Source organism: Centrocercus urophasianus, unplaced genomic scaffold, assembly GCF_019232065.1.
Source record: "Centrocercus urophasianus isolate 14NV4802_14NV808 unplaced genomic scaffold, USGS_Curo_1.0 seq_11, whole genome shotgun sequence".
Taxonomy (NCBI): Eukaryota; Metazoa; Chordata; class Aves; order Galliformes; family Phasianidae; genus Centrocercus; species Centrocercus urophasianus.
Genome location: NW_024884253.1, coordinates 85,037,854 through 85,057,154, shown reverse-complemented (window position 1 = coordinate 85,057,154; position 19,301 = coordinate 85,037,854). Strand labels below are relative to the sequence as shown.

At 46.7% G+C, this 19,301-nt stretch overlaps 4 protein-coding genes across 5 annotated transcripts in view; 3 read left to right on the top strand and 1 right to left on the bottom strand.

Moving 5' to 3' along the window:
• DEK (DEK proto-oncogene) overlaps window positions 1-3,181 on the top strand; it is a 47,009-nt gene extending 43,828 nt beyond the window's left edge. For both annotated transcript variants that reach the window (XM_042833455.1, XM_042833447.1), the window contains exon 11: window positions 506-3,181. In XM_042833455.1, the coding sequence (XP_042689389.1) occupies window positions 506-526 (21 nt within the window). In that variant the 3' untranslated portion in view covers window positions 527-3,181. The remainder of the gene's footprint in view (window positions 1-505) is intronic.
• KDM1B (lysine demethylase 1B) overlaps window positions 1-5,009 on the bottom strand; it is a 28,402-nt gene extending 23,393 nt beyond the window's left edge. The window contains exons 1-3 of the mRNA XM_042833437.1: window positions 4,913-5,009; window positions 1,985-2,087; window positions 1,063-1,187 (exon numbers count right to left, since the gene is read on the bottom strand). Of these exons, the coding sequence (XP_042689371.1) occupies window positions 1,063-1,187; window positions 1,985-2,074 (215 nt within the window). The 5' untranslated portion in view covers window positions 2,075-2,087; window positions 4,913-5,009. The remainder of the gene's footprint in view (window positions 1-1,062; window positions 1,188-1,984; window positions 2,088-4,912) is intronic.
• Window positions 5,010-5,262: 253 nt separating this feature from the next.
• Window positions 5,263-14,391, top strand: TPMT (thiopurine S-methyltransferase). Its single transcript, XM_042808819.1, has 8 exons — window positions 5,263-5,425; window positions 6,101-6,193; window positions 6,968-7,100; window positions 7,520-7,572; window positions 11,326-11,400; window positions 12,091-12,176; window positions 13,127-13,171; window positions 13,938-14,391. The coding sequence occupies exons 1-8, from the start codon at window positions 5,313-5,315 to the stop codon at window positions 14,066-14,068; spliced, it is 729 nt and encodes a 242-aa protein (XP_042664753.1). The 5' UTR covers window positions 5,263-5,312; the 3' UTR covers window positions 14,069-14,391.
• A 945-nt stretch (window positions 14,392-15,336) lies between these two features.
• On the top strand, window positions 15,337-18,870 carry NHLRC1 (NHL repeat containing E3 ubiquitin protein ligase 1). The gene is made up of 2 exons (XM_042839391.1): window positions 15,337-15,341; window positions 15,800-18,870. Exons 1-2 carry the CDS (start codon window positions 15,337-15,339, stop codon window positions 17,169-17,171), a joined length of 1,377 nt encoding a protein of 458 aa, XP_042695325.1. The 3' UTR covers window positions 17,172-18,870.
• Window positions 18,871-19,301: the final 431 nt, after the last annotated feature.

The following is a 19,301-nucleotide window of genomic DNA, read 5'->3' as shown; positions in this document are numbered from 1 at the left end:
CTCAGTGAAATGAGTCAAGATGAATGTATAAGGTAAAAAGCAGTGACCTAAGGTACTAATTGAAATAGACAGTGGTGAAATCATCTCATCTCAAATAAATAATGTTGAAAGTATGTATTCTGGTGGAAATATATATATATATCTGTATGTAAAATATAGAATCTATCACAACATTAAAATAATATTAAAAAAAAAAAGATTATGCAACATCCGTTGTTTCAAAAAATATATATATAACATCACTACAACTGATTTCTCAGGTACTCCTTTCCCCTAAAAGTCTCTTACACAACTGCTGAAAAACTTGGCTTTTCTGTGACAACATTTAACTGCAGCTAACAAAGAAGAATTCTCATAGGTAAGTAAATGAGGCACTGGAGTATTTTATATCACTGGAGAATAAATAAAATGAGGAAAGTTTGCCCAATTAACGAGAGAGGGAACAATGCCATATAATTACAGTCTGCCTACTGCATAATGAGGTCTGATATGTTTCTTTTTATAGATACTGAACACACAGTACTGACGAGATGCATCTCCAGGGTCAGAATGCAAAAGGGCTGGCATTAGCACACTGAAAGCCACAAACAACTTGAGAACAAGGAGTTCAAAGAAGTCCGATTGTCTCCCAAGTCCTAAAATGTCAAGCTCAGAGCCTCACCTCGGACTGCATAACATTCCAACAACAAAGTGATCAAGAATTTCGGCAGTAAACGGCGGTTTCATTTTCCATCTTGAAAGCAAGTTTAGCTTCCTCAGGTTACACTCAGATGCTCTTGGTTTCACAGAAACAAGGCGTGTTCCAGAGGACACCATTAATAACATCAATAGGCTTATACTAAGCTGAAGATACACTCTATCAGAATTAGCAACTTGTGCGGTAGAACCTTAACCACAAACTGAACAACCTGTGACACTTTCCTGGCATCTTAAGACTGGTATCAGTGTCCTTCAGTTCTCCCTCTACACTTGGAAATGCAGGGGTTTTTCAAAATGTGGTTAGAATTCCAAACAGCAAGCTTAGAAGAGCCCATGAAAAAATGCAAATAAAAATAAACAAACCTTTCGGCTGCGCTGGCAAAGCAAACAGGACACGTTGCAGTGCATCCAGCTTTCTCACATTTCCTGTATTTCTTTTCTGATGCATCATCATCATCATCTGTTGCCTCGGCTGCTTTCTTCTTCACCTAATAAAGAATAGCTGAAATCTGACCAGAAATGACACAGATGTGTTTTCTAACAGAGGCATACAGGCAGTTCTGCATCCTGTGGCATGGCATTGAATAAAGAACACAAACCAAACTTTCTGAAGCCACTGTGAGATAGCTGCAGCATGAAGCAGCTGTCAAATTAGGTCATTTTTTCTATCTCTCCCCCAGAAAAAAAAACAGAACAGTAAAGATGAAGATATCATTTAAAGCTAAAAATGTCTTGCCTTAGCTTAACTGATACCATTGAAGAAATTATAAGAAAAGCCTCTGGTTTAAATAGCATTTTGAGCTCCATCACATGCTAATGAGTCAAGCCTCAGGCATTCTTTTTATTCCACCTTCAAAAAAATCTCTCCTTCACGTACTTACTGACGTTAATTAGCCGTGATCTTATCTGCACCTCAAACAAAATATTAGGGCTGGTTTGGAGGAATATTTTTTTTGGACTCCAGATACAAAACTGTATACCAAATACCTCTTATGGGCTTCAGAGATGCTGTGTATCACATTAATTTGGGTCTTGGACAGCCTGGTTCAGCTGCACAGAAAGCTCTGGTTGTATTTTTAACACATCAAGAATTTTCAAGTTATACGGAGCATTTGTCTCTTCCGAATACTGTTGATAAAAAAGCAGCTTTGCCTACTTCTTCACAGAACTGATTCTCCCTCTTCCTGCAAAAACGTTCCATCCCTGAAGTATCCACAGTGAAACATCTTCTTTATAAGTGTTAACAGAAAATAAAAATACAAGAGTGTCAAATTGTCATAAATACCTGTCTTCCAGAACTCCTCAGAGGAAGGCTGTCTGGAGACTGCTCTGAAGAACATGCCTTTTTCTTTGTTCGTACCCTTCCAGCTGACATTGTATTATTAGACCTGTAAAGAAAAAGGTAGGGAGCAGTTAAGAAAAAAAAAATAAGAATTGGTTGAATTTGCAGAGCTATCCAATCACCTGGACGGCACAGCCTCACTTACACTGCTTCTCCTGTCAGAGAAACATGGACAAGAATCTGTTCAGCCTACCCAGTAACTCAGGATGGAAATGAAGGTGGCATTATGGGGAAATGAACAACGATCTTATTCTAAACTAAATTCAGAGTTAAGATTAGATCCTTGAGTACATCTTGACGGACTGTTCCAGATCAGCATACCCTGGATTTCAGTAATCTGATTTGCATTACGTGATGATCTGGACTAGAATTAGGGTCAGCAATGCGAGTAGACTTCAATTCACAATGCGAGCTCTGAAATCCAAGCCTTCACAGTGCTCTTCTCCTTGACAACTGATTTATTGGTAGCAACAGAACTGCGTGGTACAGCACTTTTATTCAGATGTTCACCACCAAATGAAACACCAGTTCCAAAACTGGGATTGTTTAGATTGGAGGAGACTCTGGAGAGACCTTATAGCTCTACCTCTGAAAGGAGGTTGTAGATAAGCGAGGGTCAGCCTCTTCTACACAGCTGGTGAGAGGATGAGAGGTAAGGGCCTCAAGTTGCACCAGGGGACAGGGGTTGGATGGGAGAAAGAGGGGTCAGGCACTGGAATGGGCTGCCCAGGGAGGTGGCTGAGTCACTGCCCCTGGAGGTGTTCAAGAACCATTTAGACACTGCACTGAGAGACGCGGTTTAGTGGGGAAGTATTGGTGGTAGCTGGGTGGTTGGACTGAATGATTTTGGAGGTCTTTTCCAACCTTGGTAATTCTATGACTCACACACCCTCCTGTGAACGTGCATCAGAATTTAGGGTCTAAACAGCAGCAGCTGCATTGTGATGCTAGTTAACTGGGAGATCACAAATGCAGTTACTAAACTGCTTCAGGAGAGAAGTTCTACACCAGAAGGCAAATCCATGCTTATATTTCACTACATCCCTGGGAACAGGAAGAAGGCCACAGTTCATCATGTAATCTGGAAAGCACGGAGTATGAGAAAGTACACTGCAGAAATGGGAAAGCATATGTAAAACATTACAATCAAAGGTATTCTTTTTGCAAGGATTAAAATACAAATAAATAGCTTGCAGGAAGAATTAAATCTAATCTACCACACGTAAAGGAAACAGACTACGGCACTGAATCATGAATGCTATCTTGGTGTAATAAGGATCAGATTGCAATTTTTTATTACTATTTTTACGTATGTATTTGTACTATATCTAGGATTTCTTTCGGTTGTTCCAGGCTGCATCCTCCTTATTCCAACTGACAGCATGGAGTGCTAGCAGTGGCTTAGTTCACTAGCTCTCCTAAGTAAGGGTAGCAGCAAGAGAGAATGGGAGTTGTTACAAAGTTTCTGCTCTCCAGGTAGGAGGAACTGATTTGAGTGCATAAGGGGGAAAAAAGAAAATCACAGGATAGCCGCAGATGTGAGAAAGTAACTGAGCTCGGGAAGCCAACTCAAACATTAACTTTCTTTTTTGTATGCAAACATTATATGTAACTAGAGGGAGAAAAGATATATCTATTATTATGCCAAAAAAGCAACAGCAGTCCACCATCATATACTCCACCGTATGGAGGTGGTGGTGGTTGGAGAAGAGAAAGGAAAGCAAACTAGTGCCACTTAAATGACATTTCCCAAAAGTACCACTTCAAGCCCCAGGAAATGAAAGTCAGGTTTTGCTGACAGGGCTGTCCAGTAGCACAACAGTCACTGAAACACAGAGTGGTTTGGGTTGGAAAGGCCCTCAAAACCCAGACGATTCCAAATCCCTGACAAGGGTAGGGTTGCCACCCCCACCAGCTCAGGCTGCCCACGGCCCCATCCAACCCGGCCTTGAACACCTCCAGGGTTGGTGCACCCACAGCTTCTCTGGGCAGCTGTGCCAGTGCTTCACCACGCTCACAGTGAAAAATCTCCCCCTGACACCTAGTCTAAATCTCCCCTCTTTTAGTTTGAAACCATTCCCCCTTGTCCTATCAACGTTATCCTTTTGCATCACCTCTCTATCACCTCAGCCTCCCACACCAGCTGATCATCCCTCGCAGCCAGGCAGGGGCTGCAGGCGGTCAGAGCCCATCCCAAAGTCAGTGGAGTATGCAACCCCATGTATGTGGGGCTGGGGGAAAAATCAAAAAGCAGCCACTGTCCACTGAGAAGTTTGGTGAAAACGTCGCTGGTTCACAGGGCCTCCCGCCTTGACAGGCAGAGAGCAGATATAGGGAAGCACGGATGTGTTTTTGTCGTGGATGCTGCTGGCAGGGGATGAGGCAGAAGGTGGAGAAGAGGTGGGTTTGCAGATATAACTGCTTTAAGGCCATTGTTTCCAGCTGTACACCGCTTTGCCTTTGCTTCCCCTCTCAAAAGCCCCACACCTCCCACTCCCGCAGCTTTCTCAAGAGCAGCGGACACTGCCTACTTATGTGACTCTGCGCACCCTACCATCGCAGTGCTGGAGGAAAGAGACCCTTTAAAGGGGAAAGAGACACACATCCCTACGCTGTGCCACGTTCCGTACCGCTTCGTCCCCCTAACGCCCGGCCTGTGCGGGGAGACTTAACAGCAAGTTTGCATTGGGGGGGGGAGAAAAAACTAAAAAGAAGGAAAGAGAAGAAAATAGAAACCACACACACACACAGACACAGCCCACACCCAGGAAGCGAGAGCAGCCGGTGAGCCGCGGCCGGGCGCAGCCCCAGCGCGCTGACAGCAGCCGCCCCGGAGTCCCCCGGCCCTGACAGCGTCCCCGGGGCGCTCACCTCGGGTCCGGCTCGCCCGGGGGCCGGAGAGCGCATCCACGCGTGCCCGAGCCGCCTCCTGCTAGAGCTGCAGCGGGGAGAGAAGGGGGGAAGGATGGAGGGGGGGGCGCGGCGGTGAGCTCGGGGGAGGGCTGCGCCTGCACCTGCCCCGCCGCCGGGCCGGGGGCCGACGGGCAGCGGGGCTCACTCACCGCCGCGGCCATCCCCAGCGCCATCCTCCTCCTCCTCCTCCTCCTCCTCCTCCTCCTCCTCCTACCGGCGCCGAGCGCCCTCAGCCCGCCTCCCGCCGCCGCCGCTTCCGCTCTCCGCGGTGCGTAGAGAGGGAGGCGCCGCCCCGGGCCGGCCCCGCCACCGTGCAGGTGCCGCCGCTGGGAACGGCGAGGGGCTCGTCGGAGGGCAGATGGAGGAGCCGGGGGGCTGCGAGGCGCAGCGGGAGCGGGTGCTGTCCGTAGAGGAATGGCTGCGGAAGTGGAGCGCGGGTGCCACCGCCTTCCATAAGGAGCACGGGCATCCGTAGGTCGCTTCGCTCTTCGGCCCGGGCGGAGGGCTGGGGGCGGGGTGAGCGGCTCTCGGTAATAAGTGCGGAGCTTAGGCAGGAAAAAAGATCGGTACAAACACGGCCTGAAACTGAAATCGTTGTTGTCACCTACATTTGTTTGAAAAAGGCAGAGAACGCCCAATTCGCGCTGCGTTTAGAGCCTTTACTCCTTAAATCGTGTTCTAAACGATGAGCTTTAGACGATTTGACCGAAGCCCCGCGCCTGCTGAAGCGACAACTCCACGCTGCTGCTGGGTGTGAGGGGTGGGACTGGACCTGACTGCGGGGCCTGGGGCAGCGACTGTGCTGGGGGACGGGGCCAGGGTGCAAACCCAGCCATCATCCAGCGGGAATTGCCTGAAAGGCGTTTCTAGAGGAGTGGTACAGCAGTTTAACCACACTCTGAGTGTCCCAACGAGAGATGGGATCATTACATGGGCTTTGTTACCTGAAGAGACAAGCAGAAAAGTGTCCCTTGCTAGCAGAAACTGAGGTTATTTTCTAAGAAAATGGAAGGTGAATTTATTTATTTGTATTTTGAATTGTATTTTTGACTATGAATATGCAAGAGTTTGGGCACTGCCTGGCATGCTGCACAGCGCTCTGTGCCAGCACCCACAACCCCTCCTAATGCCTCTGTTCCCCTGCAGGCTCCTACAGAAGCACCTGGACCTTCTGGTGGATGGCAGGAGTGGGCTGAGGATATTTTTCCCTCTGTGTGGTAAAGCAGTCGACATGAAGTGGTACGGAATGGCAGGGATCGTGACTGGAAAGCCCTTACTGGTGTGGGGAGGGAGAAGGGAAATTCCCAGGCCTGTAGTGGCTGGTGGAAACACGCTGCTGAAGGCAGGCTGAGGCGAGGAAACAGTGCGGTTCATTTGCTGGGAATTTAAGTGATTTGGGCTAAATATATATATATATATTTTAACGCTTTTAAAATTTTACATTCACTTTCTTTTTTGGGGGGGAGGGAGGGGTTATAACAAATAATATGGGCTGCAGAAGTCCATGTGGTTGCAGGTGGGAAGGAACACAAACCAACCCCCCCAGCTGAACCACTTCCCCATGGAATCCCAACAGCCCATGTTACCACAGTCTGTGACAATGACTGCTTGCTGGGCAGCATGCAGGCTCTGCCCCATCAGCCAAACTGCTGGGCCACAGGACAACCTGGCTGCCTCGGCTCCTGCAACAAAACATCTTTGTGCAAACAGCAATAGGTTCTCTGTTTCACCATCCTCGCTTTCACCAGGTTCATAGGAATAAAGGAATAACCAATTGGATCCAAAAAAGCCTTCAAGCCCTCAGCAGCCATATGTTGAGTGGTGCTAATTTAAACTCAGATTGCATGGGGGTAGTGTTCAATAAAATATGAGAGCTCCAGAAAGTCAAGGTGAGTTGCACCAATCCATCCTGAAGCCGGGGCCTGGGCAGCATTTCTCTATGAACACATGGTGTAGAGGAGATGTTGGTGCACTGAGCTGCTCACACAACCTCGGGACTTCTGCTGTGCACAGGCTGGCAGACATGGGACACAGCATCGTCGGCGTGGATGTCAGCGAGCAAGCGCTGAAGGAGTTCTTTGCAGATCAGGGTCTCCCTTATCGTGAAGAGCCAGTCCCAGGGATCTCAGGAGCCAAAAAGTTGCAGGTATGTCTCCTGCAGTGCCAGACAGTCTGCTGTGTTCAGCCATGTACTGCAGGTACAACGGAGCAAACAAGTCCTTCTGCTTTGTGCCTCTGCCTTACCAGTAGTCATTCACTTCTCCTTTTGAGGTTTGGAAGGGAGCACTGGACTGAGCAGTTCTTCTTTTCAGGGTGTTACTTTAGGCTTTTTGAATGACTCTGAAAGGCCTGAACATAAAGTTGACAAAGTAGCATATTTTAAAATTGAACAATTGCGTGCCTCAACAGGCCAGAACCTCTATGGAAAGGATCAGGAGAGGCACCTCAGTTAAAACAAATAAATATAAAAGGTTTCTCGTGGGTTTCCTTCATTACACCTAAGTGTAAAATGTATTTAAAGATGTAGTTTCTGATTAGTATTTTTTCCCTTGCTTTTTATTTTAGAGTACCTCTGGAAACATTTGTCTGTACTGCTGCAGCATTTATGATTTGTCCAGGTAGGAATGCACAGAGTTTTCTACAATTTTTTATAACCAAACATGGCCCAAAATCGCTGGAGTTCAGGGGAGTTGGAGCTTCTGGACAACGCTCTCAGACATAAGATTTGTATTTTGGATGGTGCTTCATGAAGCTGGGAGTTAGGTTTGATGATCCTTGCAGGTCCCTTCCAACTCAGGATATTCTGTGACTCTATGATTAATACTGTCCAATCATGTTGTTTGGACCAGCCTGTTGAGCCAGAACCTCTAAAGAAACCTCTTTTTTAAACTTGTGTGAGAAATGTGAATGGCCACTATCTAACAAAAATCAACTGTCACATTGACCATTAGGTAAAGATGCCAACCAAATACCTTCACATGGACTTGTTCTAAGCTGTCCTCTAAAAGTCATACAAAACCACATTGGCTTTTACAGTAAAAACAAATTATGTTCATTCTCACTGATGGATTCTACAAAGTGAAATCCTGACTTGATCTCTGAGTAGCTTAGCAAAAGTGAAAAGAATATTAGAGATATTGCCTTGAATAGTTTTTTTCTTTTAACTAAGTACTAAATATACTTTCCCCCAAAACCATGCAATTCACATATTTGTGGGTAAGCTGTACCCACTGATTATGTGCCCCATGCTTTATGAAACACACTTCTAAAAATGGACTTAAAGTGTTTTGCATCACTCCCAGTTTATGACACTACGTAATATATTGTCCAACAGTGACTCTCAGAGTGCCTTTACAAACATGGCTCAACTTACTCTAAATTACTCCTACTGCTATAATATCCTTATTTATTATTTCTTCCTTATTAGTTTAAAAGTCACAATGGCAAATACAGAATACTTCAGCACCACCCACACTACTGAATCCTGAAAAATATTGTGGCCCTTTGTTCTCTGCATCCTCTGGAGTCGCTTCTCAGACCTGGTGCTGGCTTTGCACCTGCACAGGTGTCAGTGGGTGGGGGATTTTGCAGAGCACAGAGCTGTGCAGGGACTCTCTCAACCTCTAGCACAGGAGGCTCTGCCTTGGGCAGTAGTGTGTCTTGCTTGTTGATTTGTCCCCAGAAGCCTCCTGGTGGTGCTCACCACAGATCTAAGTCTGTCCTGGAATGTCCTCTGGTCTGCACCAGTACTTGGGATAGCTGGAGACTGCAGGCTGTGCAAGGAGATCAAGTCTTAACCTTTACAATGGATTGTTGCTAAGACTTTTGCTGTTGCAGCTGACTTCATTTGCTTTGAATGTTGTGTATATAACCAGCCTTGCAAAAGTGAATGCCTTGGAACAGATGGGCAAAATATACAAAGTATACAAAAGCGACTTTGTAGATACTGCCTGGTTTCCTCCCTGCCTTCCCCCCTGTGACGGAGCTACTTGCTGTGCTGGTTCCTACATACTCTTCTAACCATGAGCTGACAGGTTACCCAGGGACTGCTTGAGTTTCTCATCTGCAGTTTTTGAAAAATCCAGTTCCAAAATTGGTAGCAAGTAGCATGGTGAGACCCATACCTTCCATCACATTGCAGTGGAATAGTACTGTGAGATTAACCAAAAATAGGTAACTAGTGAAATTTTGAGTTCGTGTCTGTTGGGCCCAGTACACAGGTTTGTCACTCACAAAATAAATTGGCAGATACACATCCTGGACATGGGGCTCCGTGCTGAGTGCTGCTGTGGTGAGAGTACAGACCTCATTCCCTACAGCAGTCAGCAGGTAACTGGGACTGCAAATGCACATGCAGCTCTAGTTTCTATGTACAATCACCCAGTAATTATGGAAATTGAACTTATTTCTCTCTTGCTGAGGCTGGCCTGCTAACAAACCCTTTTGATCTCCACGCCTAACAAGCATTAGAGGAAATCTCAGGTGTGCTGGTGACCTTTGTCAGAATGAAGCATTTCAAAGCCTCCTGATAGTTAAAGAGTGACAGCAATTACTGCTTTTGGTGGGAATTCTGGGAAGTGTGGTGAACAGTTACATTGCACAATGGTCGTGTAACTGCATTAGGACACAGCTGCCAAGCTTTAAATAAATAAACAAAAACTGCTTCAATTGAATCTACTAAACTTCTGCAGAGAGAGCAATTCGTAACGTTATTGCCCAGATGAAGCAGGATTTCTGTGGTATGTGAATTCCTGTAATAGATGTTGATTTTTATTGATTTTTATAAATTGTAGTAGTAAATAGACTGCCATCTCTCGTGCTGCATATTGTATAAAGTTGTAGCAGGAGGCAACGTAAGGCTGAAAGTTGGGCACTGAGATGTGTTCCTAATGTTCATTAGGATGAAAGTCAGCTGTGTGCCTTTTCCTCCTTTTCCTCATGGCTTTGTTCTCCTCAGAAGAGAGCTGAGTGCACAGAGAGGCAGGAAGCACCCAGGTGGCTCAGCAGCCCAGAGACCAAATGCAAGGAAAGGTCACAGCATGAGGCTGCCTGCAGCCTGCCGTGGCTGTAGTCCCCAGTGAAATGGTGGGGAGCAAAGTACTTGAAATGTCTGCGTGGAATCACTGCTGCCATTACAGTTAGACCAGATTCAAGCTGGAAAGAAAAATCAGGAGCAAAAAAACAGCAGAGTGTTTCCTGAGGTCACAGAGCAGGCTCGTCTGCGCAGAGAATAGCCTCCCAGCCTCAGATGCTTGAGTTTGTCACCTGCCCTCCTCATCCCCACTTGATACTTAACTGTCTCTTTAAAACTCTCCTTTCTTATAGAAGACTGATTATTTAAATTAGAGGCTTAGTCTTGGCAAGCTTTGAAAGAAGTTGAGAATTTACAGTGTTATCATGTCTCATCGCAGTAGAGCAGGAAGTACAGGAGCTTCTAGGTTAGGTGCCAGAAACTCGGCAGTGCTGTTGCAATGAAATGAGCAGCAGGGCAGGGAGAAGTGAAGAAAAATGATGCAATGGGACTCGGGCATTCTCCCAGTGCACAAAATGGTATTGCCAAGTTTTATTTATTTTTTTTCTCTTTAAATGTATTTCAGACTTCTAAAATAATGCAGTTTGTTATTACAATACTCTTTAATTTCCAGTTTTAATAACTACCAGAAACAAGGCTCTTTATACCCCTAAACATCTACTTTAACACAGTATTAACAAAGGCATTTTCCAATAGTCGTGGCTACGTGCAGGCTTTGGGTAGTCCTTGAAGCCATCTGCCAGCACATTCAGGGGCAAATAATGTCTGTGGCAGCATTAGACTGAGGCAAGCATCAGCTTACCTTAGCTTTTCTAAGATTAAACAAGTTGCAAACTGCAGCTACCTGTCCTGGGCATGTAGCTGGGAACTGAGCTGTTAAGAATGCCTGAGTGTGCCATATTCAACAGCCCTAGTGCAGGGAGGTGCCTTCTCTAACTTGTGTTGGAAATCATACGTGGGCTTTAGAAGTTGGCCATAAACTGTCAGCATCCCAAATATACATCAGTGTTGCCTCAAGGATTATACTGGAGTACAGTTGCCAAAAACCCAGACTCAAATCCCCAAAGTATTTAAACTAACCTCCTCCTCCTGCTTCTCTCTGCACCCCCTAGAGAAAAGGAAATGCTGAGCAATTCCAGCACCTCATGCTGTCGTAGCAGGACAGTGTATAGGAGGGTTTCTGAAGAGCCTGTTAGTGTTGTTTGGAAAATGCTGGACCGTATCTGCAAACCAGGTCTGCACAGATAGCTGGAGACTGTTTGTGACTACACAGAAGTATTTGAATAATGATAACGTAACCCTATTGCTGCATTTAAGCTTTTTCCTCTTCTTTCTATAGTGCAATTGTTGGCAAGTTTGATGGGGTTTGGGACAGAGGAGCTCTGGTGGCTGTGAATCCATGCGACAGGCAACGGTTAGTGAATTTGCTTGGCTGTTACTTTTCCCTGCTGTATCCAGTGACACTTTTGTTCCCTCCTGCCACCCGGGGATGAATTCTCTCTCACTCAACAAAGTCACCTAAACATGTTTTTCTCTATGGCGAGCTGCAGCCACAGAGCTCTGCCCTCTCTGTTTGTGAGCTTCCTTCAGGAAGCCGCCCTGCCTCTTGGTGGGAAAATAAGTGGTTTGCTGCAACCCAGCAGCAACAGAGCTGCACGTCTCATCTGAATTTTATTATTTCCTTTTCACCCCACCTGCTTCTCTTGCCTCTCTTTGTTCGTTTTCTCCTTGCTTCCCTTTATTTTTTTCCATTCTTGCCCATAGCCAACCCGAATTCAGTTTGAGGCTACCCGGCACATTTCAAAAGATGGGTCCTGCATTCTAAACCATGGCAGATGAACGCTGTGTTTTGTCTGTTAGTTTTGAGATGAATGTGGGAAAAGAGGGAAATGATTGTTTATGGAGAGTGCACTAAAACCTTTACTTGGGATGCTTCATGAGCTGCATGAATTTCATGCTCATGTATTTGTAGTTGGTTGCTGTGCAGGTCAGTTCAACTTGTCTCTGCACAGGAACACGTTACCTTATTTGGTGGACAGTTTGAATGCTATGCTTCAATGTTTGTGCTGTTCCAAAATAATAAAGTATGACTATCTCCTTTTAGCTATGTCACCTTGATGAGCTCCCTAATGGAGAAAAACTCTTCTTATCTCCTCGTTACAGTTTTATATGATCCAACCAAATACAACGGTGAGAATTTCGCGCTGCTCATGTTTTGATTTTGCATGTATGGTAATACAAATTGTGGATAGATGTGGTAGATACCTTAGTATTGCTTTTTTATCAACAGTGCTTTGTTAGCTGACTGTGTCAGTATGGTTCTTTTAGGTGTCAAGGAAGCTTGACCCTTTCCCTCTGGCACTCAGATGTGCCAAGGACAAGTGAAGGAAAAGCAAGATATATTAACAACGAAATGAAACTGGAAAAGTGAACGCTTAGAATAACATCATACCCCCTGTCTGGCCTAGGGACCTCACAGCACTTCTAAGAACACTGATCACCTTAGACCCTTGGTTTATTTGCCCAATACTTGCAGCCCAGCGTGCTGCACATCTTGTGCCTTTCCCCTTACTGCTACCATGGTCAGAATATGCCTGGAGGAGGTGAAACTGTAACCCATGAAGTATTTTTCCCTTTTATTATGTGCTACTATGTCTAGGTTTTCATTATGTTCATTATTTTCATTATGTTAGCTACTGCCTCTCAAAAGAAAGAGATATCTTGCTTTTGAGCTCTTGGGCATAATTATCCTTCAAAGAATAGGTCTTGTTATCATTAGTCACAGTAGTTCCATACACTGCACTCCCTCTCACATTATTCAGCTTTTAGCTTGAACTGTGCCATTACAACAGACAGGGACTGTTGTAAATTCACACGCTGCACTGAGTGGACACAGTGGTTGTATCCATGGCATGTTTGTAACCTTCCAACTCCTGACAACATGGCTGCCCTGACTGCAGCCTGGAGGTAACAGCAGCAGCACCTGAGGCTACCTGAGGTTCCACCATGGTGTTTTCTGGATCCCACAGGTGGGGCTGCACACAGAGGCTGTGGGTGCATATATGTATATGTATGCATATGTACAGATATGTCTCCTTCCCGTGTCTCCTCACTGATTAGCTTCACCATTTTCTTTCCAGGACCACCGTTTTATGTTCCTGAATCTGAAGTTAAAAGCTTGTTTGGTATGTAGTATTTCAGCACTTTTTTTTTTTTCTTTTTTCAAAAAAAAAGTGTGTATCTGTGTGCTTCTACCTCTGCAGCAAGTGATGGAATCATCTGCTTGCTTCTTAGATAAGAGATTGAGTCACGGAACAGTAATAAGGGAAATAAATGCCATGCTGTCACAAGGCTTTTGCTGTCAATGCAGCTTCTCAGCTCTTGAAAAGACATGAGGAAAACCCGAGAGGCAGACACTGTCTCTTTCCTTGCCTGGCATCCGTTCACCCTCTCAGGATTCGGATTGCACATAGTGACCCTGTAGCTTCAGTCCTGTTTGACCATTTCACCTGTCTCTGCACCTCATCACCACCTGCCCTGGCTTTTTTATATAAGGCCTTTGGATATTGGTTTCCGCTGCACTTTTGTAAACAAAGAAGAGAAGTAAAACGTCATGCCACAGAAATGCTAAACGTACAACTCCATTGCATTTGAAAGATAATGTTAGAACTGTGGCAGGTATTTAGTTTCAAACGTTCTTCCTGATATCCTATGATATTGTACTTCTTTTAAATGGACATCTTTCTGAGACCTCTGAAGTGTCTGTGTACAGAGAGTCATTGTCATGGACAGTTGGGTCCCAGTGCAAAAGAGACAGGTAAGTTTCCCTCAGTTGATTTGTGTAACACCAGTAGGGACCAGGAGATCTGTGCATAAAATCTTGTTTTCTGATGCCTTACTTTCTTCAGTGACTTCCCATTCTTTGATTAGTTGTTCTTTCTTCCTTTTCAGGCAGCCAGTGTGAAATTAAGTGTCTTCAGAAAGTCAGTGACTTCTCAGAGAGACACAAGCAGTGGGGACTAGATTATTTTCTGGAAGTAATGTATCTAATAAAGTTTGTAGCTTCATTAAAATCAGTTTAAATAACACACCTCCTGTGCATGGGAACTGTTGAGCCACGGCCTGAAGCACTGATTGATCACCTGAGGCAAGGACTGGGTCTGCCATGGAGCACAGCTGAAGGCGATTTAGGTGTGTGATCAGAAGGGGTGGAGCCTGGCTGCAACTCTCCTAGACCCCATGTAAGGGCTGACTGCCACCGGGAAAGGTCTCTCTCTGGAAATGCCTCCTTCTGTTGTTTTCTACTGTGAGCCTGGGACGTGGGTGAGCAGTTCATTTTTGATTGTCTCTTTCCACTGTGATAATCTTTCTAACTATAAACCTTTTGAATACCATCCTGACTACACCACTCTTGTAACTGTACGTTTGTTATTTGCACACTCCTGCCTTTCTTTTATGCTTGTCTCGTGTTTTAAATGCTTTGGGGCAATCTTAAAGCAGGTTTCAACATACAAAAAATGTCTGTGGAACATCTTTGGATGATTTTGCTTTCAGAGTCAGCTCTGACTTCACAGCTGACTCCTGCCTTCAGCTGTGCACAGCTTTCCTTAAAGTCCATGTATAAATAAGTGGTTTTAAAGTGTACCTTTTCCTTCTATTTATCAGCTCATGTAGTCAGAAATTAAAGAAAAAATAACTAAGGTCTCTTTTCTGTGGCTGCCAGCAGCTGCTGCCTGGGCAGAACTCTGGAGATCTGTCCAAGGGAAGCTTGTGAGCACAGAGTCATGGCAGCTCAGGTTCAAATGCTGCTTTTTGTGGTGCCAACAAGGGCAGCTGGGGAAGATAAGTGGGCAGCTGGCACAGTCTGCTGTTCTCCACCTCTGTTAACAATTACACTTGTATGATTACAATGTGGTGTAGTGACAGTAATCCTAGCACAAGAGGAAAAGCCATGTGAATTTTTGAAGTTGTAGACCAAGAGTTGTGAGTCTCTAGGACTGATGACTGTATGTTCTGATGATTTCATAGAACCATTAAGGTTGGAAAAGACCACAGAGATCATCTAGTCCAACCACCAGCCAAACGTTCGTGCCCTCTAAACCGCACCCCTCAGTGCCACATCTGCCCTGTTCCTGGGTACCTCCAGGAATGGCGACTCCACCACCCGCCTGGGCAGCCTGTTCCAGAGCCTCACTGCTGTTCTGAGAAGAAAGCCTTTTTCCTAACACTCAACCTGAACCTCCTCTGGCACAGCTTGAGGCCATTTCCTTTCATCTTATCACTAGTTACCCAGAAGAAGAGGCCCACCTCTGCCTCGCTATAACCTCCTTTCTGGTAGCTGTAGAGAGCAATGAGGTATCTGCTGAGCTTCCACTTCTCCAGTCTAGAGAATCTCAGCTTCCTCAGCTGCTTCCCTTAAGATTTGTGCTCCAGACCCCTCACAGCTTCATTGCCCTTCTCTGGATGTGCTCTAGGGCCTCAGTGTCTTTCTTGTAGCGAGGGGCACAACAGCGAGCGCAGTGCTGGGAGTGCAGCGCCACCACCAGGCTCCATTACAATTCTCAGCATTGCTCGTAGCCACGGAGGGCCACTGCTGCTTTAAGAACCGAAAAGAGACGTAACCTTGTAGCCAGAGCAAGCTGAGAACTGCTCATCTGGTACATTTTTGCTTCCGGGCGGTGAAGTTCAAGTGCCTCCTCTCAGATTAGGTGTGACAGCTACTAGGACTTATCTGGAGCTCGTGGACACGTGATAGCTGAGTGCAGTGGAAAAAGCAGCCAGTGGCCATTAGTATAAATATTATATTTTCAAAGGCTTCCCAGAACAGCAAGAGCAATCGTGTGCAACTGCGCCCGCTTCTCTGCCCGATACAGGGCACGAATAGCAGCAGCAGCGCTGCGCCGACTTGCGCGGAGCTGCCGAGCGCGGTCTGTGGGCGCCCGGCGGCGGCGGAAGGAGGGGAAGCTCCGCGCTCCGTGCCGCAGCCGGCCCGCAGGGGGCAGGCGCCGGCCCGCTGAGGCCCGCCGGCTTGCGGCGGGGATGGCGGAGGAGGCGGACGAGGCGGAGCTGGGCCTGCTGGAGTGCCGGGTGTGCTTCGAGCGGTACGGCCCCGGCGGGGGGCGGCGGCCGCGTAACCTGCCGTGCGGACACGTCCTGTGCCGCGGCTGCGTGGAGGCGCTGGGCGGCCCCGAGCGGCGACGCCTGGAGTGCCCCTTCTGCCGGCGGCCCTGCGGCCTCGGCGAGACCGGCGACTGCCTGCCGCTGCTGCAGCTGCTGGAGCTGCTGGGCCCCGGCGGCCGCGGCCCTTCGGTCCTCGGCGGGGCGGGCGGCGGCGCGGCTCCTCCGCGGCTGCGGCTGTCGCTGGGCGGCTGGGGGTCGCTGCTGAACCCCACGGGGGTGGCGGCGTGCCGGACGTCGGGGCGCCTGGCGGTGACCCACGACGGCAAAAAGAGGATCCACGTCTTCGGGCCGAGCGGGTCCTGCCTGCAGCGGTTCGGGGAGCGGGGGGACGCGGGCAACGACGTCAAGTACCCGCTGGGCGTGGCGGTCACGGCCGACGGGCACGTGGTGGTCGCCGACGGCGGGGACCGCTCGGTGAAGGCCTTCGACTTTGACGGAAGGGGGGTTCTGGCCGTGCGAGAAGGGTTCTGCCTGCCGTGGGGGCTGGGCGCCACCCCCGGCTGCGACGTGATGGTGACGGACGCCGAGGCCGGAGCTCTGTTCCGCCTCACGGCTGACTTCGGCGCGGGGCGGCTGAAGAAGTGCCAGCTGGTGCGCTCCAAGCTGACCAGCCCCAGAGGGGTGGCCGTGTGCCCGAGCTCGGGTGCCGTGGTGGTGATAGAGCACCTGAAGACTGAAGGACCGAGCGGCTGCAGCACCCGAATGAAGATCTTCAGTGCAGACATGACTCTCGTTGGCCAGATGGATAGCTTTGGGCTGAACCTCATCTTCCCCTCCAAAATATATACCACGGCTGTGGCCTTTGACAAAGAGGGCTGCATCGTCGTGACCGATGTCTGCAGTCAGGCTGTGATAAGCCTGGGGAAACCCGAGGAGTTTCCCATCTTTAACCCTCTAGTAAGCCACGGGCTTTCTTATCCCGTAGGACTAACTTACACAGCAGACAACTCCCTCGTTGTTTTAGACAGCGGTGATCATTCAGTGAAAATATATAGCTCTGCTTGAGTGGGCTTAGAGGCGTTCTGCTACTGGTTTGAGCTGCTTTTGGCTGCAAAGTGTGTGCACTGCTGGTGTTCAGAGGCATGGAGGGAGGAAGGATTTCCTGAGCTTTACATGAAGTGAAATTGCCCTCTTAGACCAATGTACTGTACTTCCCACAAAATGTACGCCAGATCCCATGCATGGCTGCAGGAGACATCGTGGCTGCTGCAGACCTAAGTCAGCAATGAACCAACCAAGGAATTTTAGAACTATTCCCTATGCTGACAACCAAAAATTCACACTACGTATTAACAACAGCATTTGGAATGGAGTAATCCAAAATCTGCACCTGGGATAGAAAAGGATGCTGCTTTTGCTTACTGTTATTCTGTTTTTGACAGATTTCTGCATGGCAAAAGACTCTGAACTTGATGATAGGAAAAATGGCAGCTTCAGCTCAAGGCCAGTTGATCCAGCCATGATCAGCTGCAATACATGAGCTATTAGCATTTAGTTAGTTATATGAAGTGAAAAGATGCTCAAAGCCTTTTTGTTTTCTTCTCCATATTGGGGAAATGCACTTCTGGCTATGCCCTTCTTTGTGTGCATTTCTTACCACTTTGTTGGTGTTTTACTGAAACACAACACTTCCCACGTATCGCATGGATCCATATCTTCACTAAGATGTGTAATTACTGGCATGTGTGGCTTTCCCTAAACACATCTCCAGGTACTCGTGTGTAGACCATGGGTATTTCTGCATCTACGGAGTGGAACTGGCCATGTTAGTAACGCAGGTACTCTTGAGAGGTTTCCAGTACTGTCTGCATCTTGAAATGCAGGCAGTAAATGAAATTAATATGGTACTTCTGCACCACTCTGCAAAATTCAGTTGAGATGTGGAATGTTGGAGAGGAGTAATAAGGACAAGGGGGTGAGAGCCTTGCCTTTTCTAGCCTACAAAAAGTATTTTGCTGACAGCAGATAGCAGGTTAACAACTCTATATTTTCTTGAAAACCATTTTACTGTGGATGTGAGTTCTGTTGCCTTACTACACCACGGGAATCCAAGCGTATGTGCATTGTTTTTAGAACGATATAACACACCTACTAGAACTCACTGCTGCATTCTAGGAATTCATGTGTTTCTAAAATAATTACCTAGGTAGTTCAGCACTAAAAGAAGGTTACATGTAAATGTGTCTTCTGAGGTGGAGACAAATAGATTAAACTAACATAAAACTTTTATGGATGTATATTTATTGACTGAAAGCATGCCTATTAACTAAAGCCACTTCAAGTTCATGGGTAGTGTTTCTATTGGTTAACTTCTCATCTAGCTTTTGCTCTGACTTCTTGGCCATTTAATAACTACTGTATTGCTGTATGAATACCTTGTACGAAATATTTCAAATTGGAGCAATTTTGGCCCTTAAAGTCAATGTATTAAAGCCCTTATATTCAGGCTATGTATTAATGTATCTTCTGTTAACATTTATAAAAGCAAAGCAAACAAGTATATTAAATACAGCTATTTGTAAAGGTTAATTGGACAGTGGACTGGATGTCAAATACCCATGGAGTTGGATACATTGGAATATGAATAAGAACAGATGAAATTGGGATCCACCAGCGTCTAAGCAAATTGTTTCCACACTCCTGAGAATAGGAAGAAGCCAAGACGTTCCTGTTTTTAAGAAAATAAAATTCTACATAAATCCTAGCTGAGGGTTTGTGCATCTATTTCTTTGGGTATTATGGGGAGATGCGACAGGCACATGGCTGTGACTTTTCCCTTGTGCGTCAGTGCAACATTTTGATTGTAGACCAACCAGTGTTTGGCAGGTGGTTTAGCTTAGTGATTGACAAAACCAAAAAACACTGAAGGCTGTCAAATAGAGCGACCACAGGGTGTGCTTTCTTGGTCATTCAACTTCAAATCTCATCCTCTTGGATTCATAGCTTATGGCGTGGCAAAGAGGCTTGCTCTTTGCAGGAGAAAGAATGAGTGGCATAGACTGCCTGTGCAGGCTTCCAAGCTACTTTTACTCTGTCTCCAGCAGCATTTGACAGGGTAACTGCAACTAACTACGTGACTTGTCTACAAAGTCCAGGACTGAGAAGACCTTGGGATCGGCGGAACCAGTCTGCTGC